Genomic DNA, 14111 nt, shown 5'->3' with positions numbered 1-14111 from the left:
ATACAAGATGAGATACCGCCTCTAGCCTGGATACAAGATGAGATACAGCCTCTAGCCTGGATACAGGATGAGATACGGCCTCTAGCCCGGATACAAGATGAGATACCGCCTCTAGCCTGGATACAAGATGAGATACCGCCTCTAGCCTGGATACAAGATGAGATACCGCCTCTAGCCTGGATACAAGATGAGATACAGCCTCTAGCCTGGATACAAGATGAGATACGGCCTCTAGCCTAGATACAAGATGAGATACGGCCTCTAGCCTGGATACAAGATGAGATACCGCCTCTAGCCTGGATACAAGATGAGATACGGCCTCTAGCCTGGATACAAGATGAGATACGGCCTCTAGCCTGGATACAAGATGAGATACCGCCTCTAGCCTGGATACAAGATGAGATACCGCCTCTAGCCTAGATACAAGATGAGATACGGCCTCTAGCCTGGATACAAGATGAGATACCGCCTCTAGCCTGGATACAAGATGAGATACCGCCTCTAGCCTTGATACAAGATGAGATACCGCCTCTAGCCTGGATACAAGATGAGATACCGCCTCTAGCCTGGATACAAGATGAGATACCGCCTCTAGCCTGGATACAAGATGAGATACCGCCTCTAGCCTGGATACAAGATGAGATACAGCCTCTAGCCTGGATACAGGATGAGATACGGCCTCTAGCCCGGATACAGGATGAGATACCGCCTCTAGCCTGGATACAAGATGAGATACGGCCTCTAGCCTAGATACAAGATGAGATACCGCCTCTAGCCTGGATACAAGATGAGATACGGCCTCTAGCCTGGATACAAGATGAGATACGGCCTCTAGCCTGGATACAAGATGAGATACAATAGGGGAAGAATTTATCACAGACCTGCAGTTAAAGTCTGCAGTGCCGGAGGGTGCACCAGATTTATGACAAAGCTGCACGCCTCATCATAAATTAGACGCATCCTCCGGCAGTCCATGTGCCTAAACTTAAATCTACGCCAGCTCGGAACTGAAAAAAAAAAAAAACTGGCGGAAAAGAAGATAAAATATATGCCATACACGCTGGCATTGCCGTCACCATGCCCTCTTCTCTGGAAAGTGGTGAGGGCAGCGTAGAAATGCCACTTGGCCTTAAATTACCGTAGGCGCAAAGGCTTTTAACAAAGTCGCAAATATGAGTAATCATTTTACTGTAATGATTTACATATCTGCAGCAATCTGACATTTCCATCTGGGGGCGGTATATTTTAGGAATATATAATATATAAATATATATATATATATATATATATATATATATATATATATATATAGAGAGAGAGAGCAGAAACAGTGTTGGGGGATGGGGAAAATGGGGACAGCAGAACAATATGGTCGAAAAAGGCCAATCCCTGCAAATCCCTATAGAGATCAGTGCATTAGAGGGAGTCACAGCCATTACTGCTGCTTTGGCAAATGAGGGATTTCTTAATCATCCTCGGGTTTAGACAAGAAAGCGGCACAGAGATGCCGGAGCAGATAACAGGCTGCAGATTAAAGCTTCCCGCACTGAAAGATGCTGCACAGATGTCGCTGCTATTCATAGTCTGCAGCAGGATTTCACAATTCTGGGTATCTCTGGGTATTTTAGCATCAGCTCCAGACTGCAGTCTGCCGCCCAGTGACCTGACCATGACCACATGCATCATATCTATAGCAGTGGCTCCCAAGGGGTACGCGCCACAGGGCGAGGGGGTACGTGGGACTGCCCTAGCAGCCAGCGGTGTTTCATTGATGCTTGCTAGGTCCTCTCAATATTCAAATGTATCACCATCAGGACGGCGATACAGGAGAATGCGGGGCACTATATATATATATTTTTTGTACTGTCACACATATGGGGGCACTAAAAGGGGGCATTTTTTTTACTAACACATATAAAGGGGCTTGATTGGCGGCACTATAAAAGGGGCTTTTTTTTAAAGGCCTCCTGCACACGAACGCGTGCTGCCCCTTGCCGTATTGCGGACCGCATTTGCCGATCCGCAATTAACGGGGGCGCCGCTCCGTGTGCATTCCACATCACGGATGCGGACCCATTCATTTCAATGGGTCCGCAAATCCGGAGATGCGGAACGGTACGTAAACGGGGTTTCGTCCCGTACTTCCGTTCTGCAAAAAGATAGAACATGTCCTATCTTTTTGCGGAACGGGCGGATCGCGGACCCATTAAAGTGAATGAGTCCGTGATCCGTTGCGGCTGCCCCACAGTCTGTGTTCGTGCACGGGGCACATGTTCATGAGCAGGAGGCCTAAGGGCACACATTACGGGCGCTTTATTACTCCTGGGGACACTATAGGTAGGCATTATTACTTCTAGAACATACTATGGGGGCTTAAGCAATACTGGAGGGCGCTATTGTGGCTACTACTGGAGGGGGAACTTTTGAGGGCATTAGTACTACTGGTGGCACTATAAGGGGGCACACTGTGGGTGCTTTACTACTGCTTAAGCAATACGATGGGCTTTATAACTACTGGAGTACTATAGGTGGCATTAGTACTACTAGGGGCATTATTACTTATTGGGCCTTATGGTGGGCTCTGTTACTCCTGGGGAGACTATAAGAGGAATCATTACTACTTGTGGGCATTATGATGGGCTTTATTACTACTCGGGGACTATGGGGAACATTATTACTTCCGGGGCACAATAGTGGGCATTATTACTTTGGGGGACACTGTAGGGGCACTATTACTACTAAGGGAACTGGGAGCACTACTACTCTGGGGGGCACCCTGGCACAGTATCACCTTAGCACAATCATTGGGGGGGGGACACTATGTTTACACAAATAGTAGTGTCAGGGGCACTATTTGCTGGGTGAAATTGAGGGCACTAAGTGTCAATAATTATTGACGGGGCACTATCTGTGTGGTACTAGTTTTTTTCAGGGGGGCTATCTGATTCTGCAGTATAGTATTGGGGAGCACAGAGTGGCAGGATGGGGTGTTGAGAAGGTGGGAGGATGATGGAATAGTTGGAACCTAAGATGCCTACGTGACAAACTCTGCAGAGTCAGGACATGGCAGAAAGAAGTCATCATGGTGGTCTAATCCGAATAGAGAAGATGAGAAAAGAAAACGTCTACATCAGAGGAGACGTTACTGGATGCAAGAGGTATGTGGCGCTGTATTCTCCTGTATGTTTGGTACTGCAGAATGTAATTTAAAAAGTAGTAGTCATCCATCATGGTTGCTAATGAGTTGTCTGTCATTGTGACAGGAAGATCAGTTCAGCACACTGCGTCAGGGGCATTGTTTGCTGGGGGACACAATTATTTTTGAGAGCACTGTGTGTCAATAATTCTTGAAGAGGGAACCATCTGTGTGGTACTTGTTTTTTCAGAGAGACTTATCTGATTCTGCATTATAGTGTTTGGGAGCACAGTGGAAAAAGTATTAGGGGTGGCAGGATGGGGTGTATAGAACGTGGGAGGATGATGGAAAAGTAGGAACCTAAGTTATCTGTGCGACAAACTCTGCAGAGACGAGACGTGGCTGAAAGAAATCATCACGGCGGTTGGATCTGAATGGAAAAGACAAGGGTAGAAAATATCATAGATGAGGTCACTGGATATAAGAGGTATGGTAGTGCTGTATTCTCCTGTATGTTTGGTAGAGCAGAATGTAATTTAAAAAGTAATAGTCATCCATCATGGGTCCTTATGTAGTATCTGTCATTTTGAGAGGAAGATTAGTGCTGCATGCTGCTCTATTCTTTCTGTCAAATCTGAAGGAACTGCTGACAGAGGCTTGGAACGCAGCCTATGACCGCGCGTGACAATGGCGTTACTTTAACACTTATCACTGCTCGCTTCCCTAGGGGTACCCTGCTCAAACTTCTGTTGCATGGATAAACTGGTCACTAACTAGTCTAGAGCACCCCAGTATAAAAGGTGACGTGAACCTATACTTAAATTCTAGTCAAACGTGCATGACAAAGACACATTCAGACATGCTGGAAAACCTGTGTGGTTCTATAAGCTGCAGCACATATCTGCTGTCAAGTATTTCAGGCTAAAATCCCTTAATATACTGCCTCATTGTGGGAGATTTAGCAAAACTACTGCAATGAAAAAAATGGAGTAGTTGCCCATAGCAACCAATCAGATAGCTGCTTTTATTTTCTAAAAGGCCTCCGAGGGATGAGAGCGGTGTTCTTATTGGTTGCTATGGGCAACTGCTCGACTTTTCTCTTGCACCAGTTCTGATATATCTCCCCCAATCTAACAAACTGCAGGACGCTTTTTTTCACGCCTCCCAAAAGTCCCACAAAATGGAGATGGGCAAATGTGTCCCCAAAACGGGTCAGATCAGGGGTGAAGATGATTGGTCCTAGGAATGGCAACTCAATATGGATTTTCAGCCTTTGAATGTAAACATTGGATGGATCCATTCACCGACATCAAGCAGAGAACATGGTGGCCTGGAGATGAAACACATCCAGGGAGTCTGGCAGAAAAACTGGGCCTCGTTGCCCATAGCAACCAATCAGTGCACAGCTTTCATTTCACCAGGGCTATTTCAGAATTGAAAGCTGCGCTCTGATTGGTTGCTATGGGAAACAAGGCCCAGTTTCTCTGTTGGACTGCTCTGATGAGGCCTTTTGCTTTTCCATTCCCTGCCATTTAGACTTTTGCTTGATATCAGTGAATGGAAACATTCCAAAGCCAAGTTTTAATGCCCAAAGTATGATATCTGCACCCTCCTATTCTATCTGCTACCTGTAACAGAATTTTCTGAAAATCTCAGGTTTATTGCAAAACTACAACTCTCAGCACGCCCTGACATGCTGGGAATTGTAGGTATGCAATTCGGTCGAGGAGTTAACGTGGTTTCGAATTCCATTCCAGCACCTGTGTGCCATGTATGAGATGTACAAATTTTTATGTCATTTTCCCCCCCTCGCGGTTTATAACCAATAATGGCCGTGCAGCCGACAACGACTGAAATGACCCGTTACAGCGAGCTCCATGCAGAGCACTCAGGGTTTACCACGTCGCTATGGAAACGTGTGTAGGAGGACGCGATACTTCGGGATTTTATTCACAGCTGAGTTTTTATATACTTTCCAGAAAGGAAAGCAGAGTTAACCCCTTCGCCCTCATTTGGTTCGAGCCTCTGAATCCTCCCTGTGAAGCCAGAAAGTTAAAGGGGTCCTCCAGTTTGGACAGTCACTATCTAGGTGACAGGGGGTTCGATGAACTGACTGCAGGGGGTTGTCCACAATCAACCGTTCATGTTGGTACTCCAGCTCAACCCAATTCACTTCCATGCAATACCAGGGACAACCTATAGATAGGGGTGGCGCTGTTCCTGGAAGAAAGCAGCCACGTTTTTCTAATCCCATACAACCCCTTTAAGTGACATGTCTTACATGTCTTAGAGGAGTCACTGGGGACATTGCTGATGCAAGTAATGTAAAAATAAGGATCCTTCTAGAACGGTAACTCCATGGTGACAGTATAGAAATGATGCGACAACTATGTAAAGGTAAAATACTGCGCAATGTTCTAGAAATGTCTGATGGAGTTCTGCAGCGCGGCAAGTAGTCACCTCTCCCCCCCCCCCCTCCTCCTCCGAAATTCAAGACTTCAGGGTGATTAAGAAGAATCATAAAGCCCGGAAGGAGCGGAGAGAGAAATCTCGAAGATTCAGACCAGGGCTGCTGTCATGTTGGGATGTAATAGGCCACTCACCCGTGGTGACCCCCGTATGTTCTAGGTCCGTCTTACAGGAAAATAACAAGAGACGCGAATAGGAGCCGCCACTTACTTCCTCAGCACCGCTATCTCGTTCTCGATGCTCGTCTCCTTCCCCTCTAGAGCTTTCTTGGGGATGCATTTTATGGCGACTAGTTTCTGGGTCTTCTTCTCCTCCGCTAGGACCACTTCCGAAAACGCCCCACTGTGAATGAGAAGGGAAAAATGTTATCAACACATAAGCTCATAGGAAATGAACCTGGATTAAAACGCCCCTTATCTTACTGGGGTCCCGATTCTTCCGAACGGAGGGGCGGTCGAGCATGCACACCTCCACTCCATACCATGCCTACATTACTGCTGGAAATAACTGAGCGCTGTATGCAGCCATTTCCAACAGTCCTATAGGCAATGGAGTGGAGGTGTGCACGCTCATCACTCTATTCATTCTGGGGACCCCTGTTCTTGGGATCCCAGGGGTCCCCTAGGTGAGCCCCCCACTGATTAGATTCTGAAAGGGGTTGTCCAGGATTAGAAAAACATGGCCGCTTTCTTCCTAAAACAGCACCACGCCTGTCCACTGGATGTGTACCGTATTGCAGCTCTGCCCATTGACTCCAATGGTGCTGAGCTGCAATACTAAACACGGCCCATGGACAGGTGTGGTGCTGTTTTTGGAAGAAAGTGTCCATGTTTTTCTAATCCTGGACAACCCTTTAATCCTATCTGACGCCAACCCTCCGGATGAGAAAAATATAGCTAATTTTTTCCATAAATGGTGCCACTCCTGTCCACAGGTTGCACGTGGTATTGCAGCTCAGCTACAAAGAACAGGACTGAGCTGCAATACCACACACAACCTGTGGACAGGTGTGGTGCTGTTTTTGGAAGAAAGCAGCCTTGTTTTTCTCATCCTGGTTGTAGGGATCCATCTACACTCAAAACCTGAAAAGGACGCGTTGTAACAGTTTGTTTTAATATCCAACTCTCCCAATGTCACATTAGCAGGTGTCCTACAAAAACTGATATAAATGGAGAAAGGGGCATCGGACGAAGTATTTGGGATAGACGTAATACCACAGAACCTGTTGCAGCTTTAACTGTGACTAGAGCAACTTCTTATGTAATACACATATAATAAACAGCGTACACGTATCAATTATCACTGGCTGTAAAGCATAAAGGGGTAAGAAGCCATTGCCGTAGATAACAGGCTAATTACACACGGCTGGAGACGGATGGAAGACGCTCTAATCCTACATCTGGAAATAGACACGGGCCGAACGCAGCGAGCGAGAGCCAAGATCTATTCTAGATTCATATGCTCGGTGACACTGCGCGGCACGGCCTCCCCAGACAGTGCATTCATCCTCTGCTGGGTACGGGCAGCCATAATTATATGCTATTTGAATCAATGATGACTGATGTCCTGCGCGGGATGCAAGACATTCACTTTAGGAAAATCGCGGCACAGATGAATAAAAACCTTTCGGATCTGGGGAAGGGGGATCTGTGACCTATTGTAAAGAGGCTTAATGATGCGATGGAGTCGGGAGGAGGCTGTCAGGGCTGCCTCGGAGGATAACCGCACTGTCACACAGGAAAATGCAGAGATTTTTAAAATTTTTTGCTATTTTTATAGACAGTTTTTTGATGGAAGTAAAAAAGTTTATGTGTTTTTTTACAGTGCTGTAGAATAAGGCCGGCATGGTTCTCTTGTGTAGATGCTGTGGTCAATAGTGACCGCGGTACCCAAGTTGTTTATAGAGAGAGGAGCCGCATGCTCTCTCGTGATGCAATCCAACAAAGGCCCGCAGGTCTGCCATGGACATGAGCCTTTTAGGCCTTGCAAAGCCAACATTCTGACACTGACAGGCATAACGCTGACGGGCACGACGCTGACAGGCAATACACTCTATACAAATGATCTTGCACTCAAGTATATTCACTGACAGGCATGACACAAGACTCTGTTATACAAATGTTCTCACACAAGTCCCATCCTCAGGACAGGCCATCAATATCTGTTCTGCTAGTAGCGCCAAAACGACACCGCTCCGATCACGGTTTAGTGGTCTACGCTAGTAACTGCAGCATTGGTCTCATTCACGTCAATGAGAACAGTGGCGCAGTAACAACCTCTGTCCACTACACAGTGGACGGCGCTGTATAGATCCGGCATTACTCCAGAACATTGGATCAGCGGGGGTGTGGGGAGTCGGATCAGATATTGATGGCCTGTCCTGAGCATAGGCTATTAATAGTAAAATCCTGGAATACCCCTTTAAGGCCCAATATAGGCAGAACCTTATGCGGTTAAGTAAACATCCACTAGAGGGGCGCTGTTTTCTGGAAGAAAGCGGACATGTCCTACAACGCGTTTTCACCTCTGCGCACAGAACTGGAAGCTTTTACTTTCCACTCAGTCCTCCCAGCTGGGAATTTGGGGTCCTACTCGTAATAGAACTGTTCATCTTTACGGTTTACATTCGCCCGGCCATCCCCGAAGGAGGCACTATCCCTTGTAACGAGGCAGCAGGGGCACTGGTTTCCTCATGTATATGGATAAGCCTCCTCTGGTGCTACCTCTCTCCTGGGTCTCCCCATCTCCTCGGCTGCGCTGCAGACATCTCTATAATAAGCGCAGGCAGCCATGACTACCGATCCATATGGTGAGGACGAACGCCACACGGATTTTATTTATAGCCGTCTACTCCGTGCATCTCTGTGTTGTGTAATAGCCGAGGCTGAACTCGCCGAGCCATGACAGTACATATACAGGTGCGACGCACTACAGCCACCAGCAGTCCCACCCTAAACATAAGCTACCGTCACCCTATTCCATACAGTTTTATAGGAAAGCCGGGTCACCACCACCTTGGCTGCCATTATAGCTCACATAAGGATTCTTACTCCTAAATGCCAAACCGGCCTAGTTATACCGCCATATATCTCCTGCGTTGCAGTCTAAATAGAAAAATGAGCAGTTCAAGGAAAGCTGGGTGACAACCCATGTTAGAGATGTAATAATAGTCATATTAGTTGTCACCTAGACAGGTGACCTTAAAGGGAGCCTGTGACCAGGGGAAATTCACTGTTCGGGCTCATGCACACGAACCTATTTTCTTTCCATTCCATTTTTTTTGCGGACCAGATGCGGATCCATTCATTTCAATGGGTCTGAAAAAAAAAACGGAAGATACTCCATGTGCATTCCATTTCCGCATGTCCGTTCCGCAAAAGGGTGTAACATGTCCTATTATTGTCCGCATTACGCATAAGGATAGGACTGTTCTATTAGGGGCCAGCTGTTCCGTTCTGCAAAATACAGAATGCACACAGAAGTCATCCGGATTTTTGGCAGATCCGTTTTTTCGAAACGCAAAATACTTTCGGTCGTGTGCATGAGCCCTTAGGGTCCAACCACATGGCAAAGTCGTGCCACGGTCATGTTTCCGTCAAGTACCACATGGTCTATAGGAGCCTCAGCATCTGGACCACACAGTTTAGTTAGTCAGCACTGTTAATGGCGGCACGGTATTGTGGCTGTAGCACAACCATTAACAAGGCACACTGAGTACACAGTACGGTCTTAAGTAGTTAATCGGAGCATTTAGCGGCATGTATGGCCGCGCAATACTCAACCGCAGAGAAGCTGCGTCGGAACCACACTGTACGGTCGTGCCATTAAAGGTTCAATGAGTTTTCCAAAAAATGTTTGAAAGGTCATAGAGGCGTATCCAAAGTTTTGATTGGTGGGGGTCCGAGTGCAGAGAAGAGTGCAAGAAAAGCCATTAAGTGCACCGAGGGCGGGCCTTAGCCACTCTTGCTCCTCCTGCTCCCTCTGCCAGCCCCTCCCTCTTCCTGCATAGTCATCTTGCCTGCCCCTTACAATCAAGAAGAAGAGGGAGCAGAATGAGCAAAAGTGCACAGGGTGGCTTGGGCCCGCCCTCGGTGCACTTGGTGACAGACTACATTTAAAAGCGAGAAGAATGTCTGAGAAGAACAGCTCTCCCACACTGATTCTTCTGAGATGGAGCTATCCCTTTAAGTTTTGTCACACTCCAGGATAATAATTGCCCTGATACACTGTAGCAAACCCTCGGACAAGGGGAGAGATTTGGTGATACATTTAGCTCACATAGGATTGTCCAGATTGGATACACTGTAACAAACCCTCAGTCTGTGAATGTAGAGAACTTCTATTCACCGACTGCAAGCAGAGATCTTGCAAGTGGTAAAAAAAAAAAAAAGGGAGACAAACTGGAGCAGAAAGTTGCTGAACTTTTTATTACACGACGACTAGCCCAATATAAAGGCACCGCAATCCTGTAAAACTGCACGTGTAACTGGATCTATGGCACAGGCCATTCCCAGGCGTCTGCTCCCAATATAGCGGAGGCCGCCACAGGCGATTACTATGATACCGTCATCCCAATGGAGCAGGCCCCGGCTACAGCAGGAGAAAATAACAATTACTAACCCCCTTCCCGGGGTGCGTCAGGCCCCAGCACATGATCCAAGACCCAAGGGCTTGAGAGATCTAAGAACGGCATTCTCAGAGATAAGACAGCTACAGATGCAGCAGAGCCGAACTTGTCATTTACCACCCTGGCGTATTGGTGCACACTGATAACTCTCAACACAAAACAGAGGGTTCAATTGCAGCCCCATGTAAAACCACATTTGCTGCAAACACAACTCTGCTACACCCGACATACACAGTTCTGCTACCACTAGCAGCAAAGATTCACGCACCAATAATGGTGACTATCTTTCTGATTCTTAATGCACAAGCTAAACCACATTCAGGATGAACAGAGGGGGTTGTTTCACTCTACCAGACTATCCAGAATAAATCCAATAATCCAGAAAAAAAGGATTTGCTACAGGTTGGTCCAATGGCACTTTTCTATGATCACAAAATTTAAGATTCGAAGTTCTTAAAAGGGTTGTCCAGGATTAGAAAAAACATGGCTGCCCTCTTTAAAAAATGCTCCACACCTGGCTACAGGCAGTCGATGGTACTGCAGCTCAGCCTCATTCATTGCAATGGAGCTCAGATGCAATACCAGTTACAACCTGTGGCTCCATGTCATGCCGTCTAATCCTGGACAACCCGAGCCGTCAGTTTATTTCAGAACCGCCCGATAGTCTGGGATCTCTGGGTGTACAGTGTAGCGGTTAAAGAGCTGACATGTACTTTTGGGGTCTCTTGGGTTATCCAAAATTCAGCATTTGAAGGTTCAGCATGCCGGATTATCAGATGCCGTTTATTCTACTGCACCTTGTTAGTTTAGTAGTACGGATGAGCGAACCCGAACTTTAAAAGGTTCGGGTTTGGTGTTCGGGTTACGTTATAGGTTCCGTTATAACGGAATGTAACGCAATTCAAAGACGGAATGCAAAACGGAAGCCTTTAAGAGGTATTCCATTTTGATCCATCATAATAGAAGTCTATAGCCAAGCATAACAGATCTGTCTGGTTTCCGTTATGCAGGATGGAAAACAAAGTCCTGCAAAACCAGGACGGGTCCGTTACGATTGGCCATAGACTTCTATTATGACGGATCAAAACGGATTGCCTCTTTAAGGCTTCCGTTTCGAATTCAGTCTACGAATTCCCATATAACAGAATCCATAACGGAATTTCTACACCACCCGAACCCCAAACCTGTAAAGTTCGGGTTTGCTCATCCCTATTTACTACAACCGTACAGATTCTGTGCCTTGCCTGAGCTGATCAGATGTGGGGAGGAGAAGGGTTAAATGCGGTCGTATCTCCTGTTTACTCCATTTTCCGCAGCCTCTCCCCGACGAGTTCTGCCGGACTGGAAGACTGACAACTGCCTCCATGGAAACAGGGAATAATTCTCATTTATTTTTAGGAAAGCATCAGAGTGATTCCAATGCATTTGAAGGCATCGCGCGGCAGACATCGCCTGAAAGGCCCTAGTTACACATGCGTCACACCACCTAACGGGGCTGTGCTAATGAGTGGCTTAACCACGGCAATGCCAGGAGGTGAAGAACATTCCACCAGAGACGCCAAAAACCTGTGAAAGCCGACAGACGGCGACTGAAGCCTGTACAGAACAATGCCGTAACAAACATGGCGGCCAGAGATCAGCCAAGCAACATGTGCCACCATGTAGAGTCACCAAAATCTAGAGATGCCCTCTAAACTCCAGCTCCATGACAATGCAAAATCACCCATAAAAGTCTTGGGCAGTGGTGTAGCTAGAACTCACTGGGCCCCACAGCAAATGAACGGGGCTCCCCTAAGTCCCCTTAATGCAGACCTCACACCTCTCTTCTCCTCCTACGGGCGCCTCTGCTCTTCGTGCAGCACTGTGTCTAGGCACGCACTACAGTGTGATGTGATGTCACACAGCATCAGGTCACAGTGCATTCCTACGCACACTACGTCCGGTCCTGAAGTCCACAAAAGAAGAACGGGGAGCAGCGAGTAATACCAGTGCTAGGACTACAAGAACTATATTCACTGCTCCCTGGGCCCTGAAAATAAATCCATTTGTCCTCCTCCTGGGTCCCTTCCTGAATTCAAGCTGCATATAGCAGCCATTTCAACTCCTTCCATGGTAGCTACGCCCCTGGTCATACTGTGGTATTTGGTTCTACAGGGTGGTATCTTGTGGTGCACTGTGGTATTTGGTTCTACAGGATGGTATCTTGTGCTGTACTGTGGTCTTTGGTTCTGTGGGGGTGGTATCTTGTGCTGTACTGTGGTATTTGGTTCTGCCGGGCGGTATCTTGTGCTGCACTGTGGTATTTGGTTCTGCCGGGGTGGTATCTTGTGCTGCACTGTGGTATTTGGTTCTGCCGGGGTGGTATCTTGTGCTGCACTGTGGTATTTGGTTCCACGGGGTGGTATCTTGTGCTGCACTGTGGTATTTGGTTCTGCTGGGGCGGTATCTTGTGCTGCACTGTGGTATTTGGTTCTGCCGGGGCGGTATCTTGTGCTGTACTGTGGTATTTGGTTCTGCCGGGCGGTATCTTGTGCTGCACTGTGGTATTTGGTTCTGCCGGGGCGGTATCTTGTGCTGCACTGTGGTATTTGGTTCTGCCGGGGCGGTATCTTGTGCTGCACTGTGGTATTTGGTTCTGCCGGGGCGGTATCTTGTGCTGTACTGTGGTATTTGGTTCTGCCGGGGCGGTATCTTGTGCTGTACTGTGGTGTTTGGTTCTGCCGGGCGGTATCTTGTGCTGCACTGTGGTATTTGGTTCTGCTGGGGCGGTATCTTGTGCTGCACTGTGGTATTTGGTTCTGCCGGGGCGGTATCTTGTGCTGCACTGTGGTCTTTGGTTCTGCCGGGGCGGTATCTTGTGCTGCACTGTGGTCTTTGGTTCTGCGGGGGTGGTATCTTGTGCTGCACTGTGGCATTTGGTTCTGCGGGGGCGGGGATCTTGTACTGCACTGTGGTCTTTGGTTCTGTTCGGGAGGTATCTTGTGCTGAACTACCCCGCCTACATGTGTTAGCCAACCTTCAGTCGATTTGAACCTGCCTACAACAGGATTAAAAAAATATATATATTTTTTTTCCCAGGGCCACCTTAAAGTTACCAGTCCACCCCTATTCCTTAAACTGCTTTAGCATACTTGCCAACATCTGAATCCCAAAAAGTTTTTAGCTTCAACCCCATGACAATTGGAAATGGCTCCTGAAAAAATGATCTTTTATACCCTGAACCTCACCAGGCCACTGTGATAGTCAGACAAAGGCCCCGCCTCCAGGTCACAAGCAGGAAACGGGGCATTAAAGCAGGACCCCAACCAACAGCACCTGATATCTCATCTTCCTGGAACCTTTTGAATAGTACATGGGGCATCTCCATCATACCACATTTTACAATAAGAAAATTGATACTTTGTTCACACTCCGAATTTTGACACCAAATTTTGGTGCGGATCCTACTCCGCATGGTGTCCACCTCCCATTGTGTTCAATGGGAGTTTGCGCCGCCATTCATGCAGCTGAGGATTTTTTATGTGCAGCTTTCCATACAGTGGCAAGAATGGGCATGTTCCTTTTTACCATGGGTTCCACGCGGACACCAGAGTCTCCTTGTGGGTTAGCTCCACTCATTGAGGATAAACCAAGGTCGAGTCTGCGGCATTTAAAGCGAAAAACCACAGCGGTTTCTGCCACGGAGTACACAGTGGTTTTTTTCAACATAGTCCGTACATCTTCACTGTCCCTTGCCAATTTCTTGCACCCTGACCGCAACTGTTTTCTCCATGGCTCGGATCTCCACGCCATGGCAGCCGGCAGCGTATTTACAGGGATATCACCCTCCAAACCCCATCTGAACCTCAGGCTATTGCGCCCATGTGTATAAATCAATCA

At 47.4% G+C, this 14111-nt stretch overlaps 1 protein-coding gene across 4 annotated transcripts in view; it reads right to left on the bottom strand.

Annotated features, from left to right (window-relative positions):
- CAMK1 (calcium/calmodulin dependent protein kinase I) overlaps positions 1-14111 on the bottom strand; it is a 104916-nt gene that overhangs the window by 21487 nt on the left and 69318 nt on the right. For all 4 annotated transcript variants that reach the window (XM_040408460.1, XM_040408458.1, XM_040408459.1 and 1 more), the window contains exon 3: positions 5816-5947. In XM_040408460.1, coding sequence (XP_040264394.1) covers positions 5816-5947 — 132 coding nt within the window. The remainder of the gene's footprint in view (positions 1-5815; positions 5948-14111) is intronic.

This window comes from Bufo bufo, chromosome 9 (assembly GCF_905171765.1).
Source record: "Bufo bufo chromosome 9, aBufBuf1.1, whole genome shotgun sequence".
In the NCBI taxonomy this organism is placed as follows: Eukaryota; Metazoa; Chordata; class Amphibia; order Anura; family Bufonidae; genus Bufo; species Bufo bufo.
The sequence above is the reverse complement of the archived record's forward strand: the minus strand, read 5'-3'. Positions and strand labels throughout refer to the sequence as shown.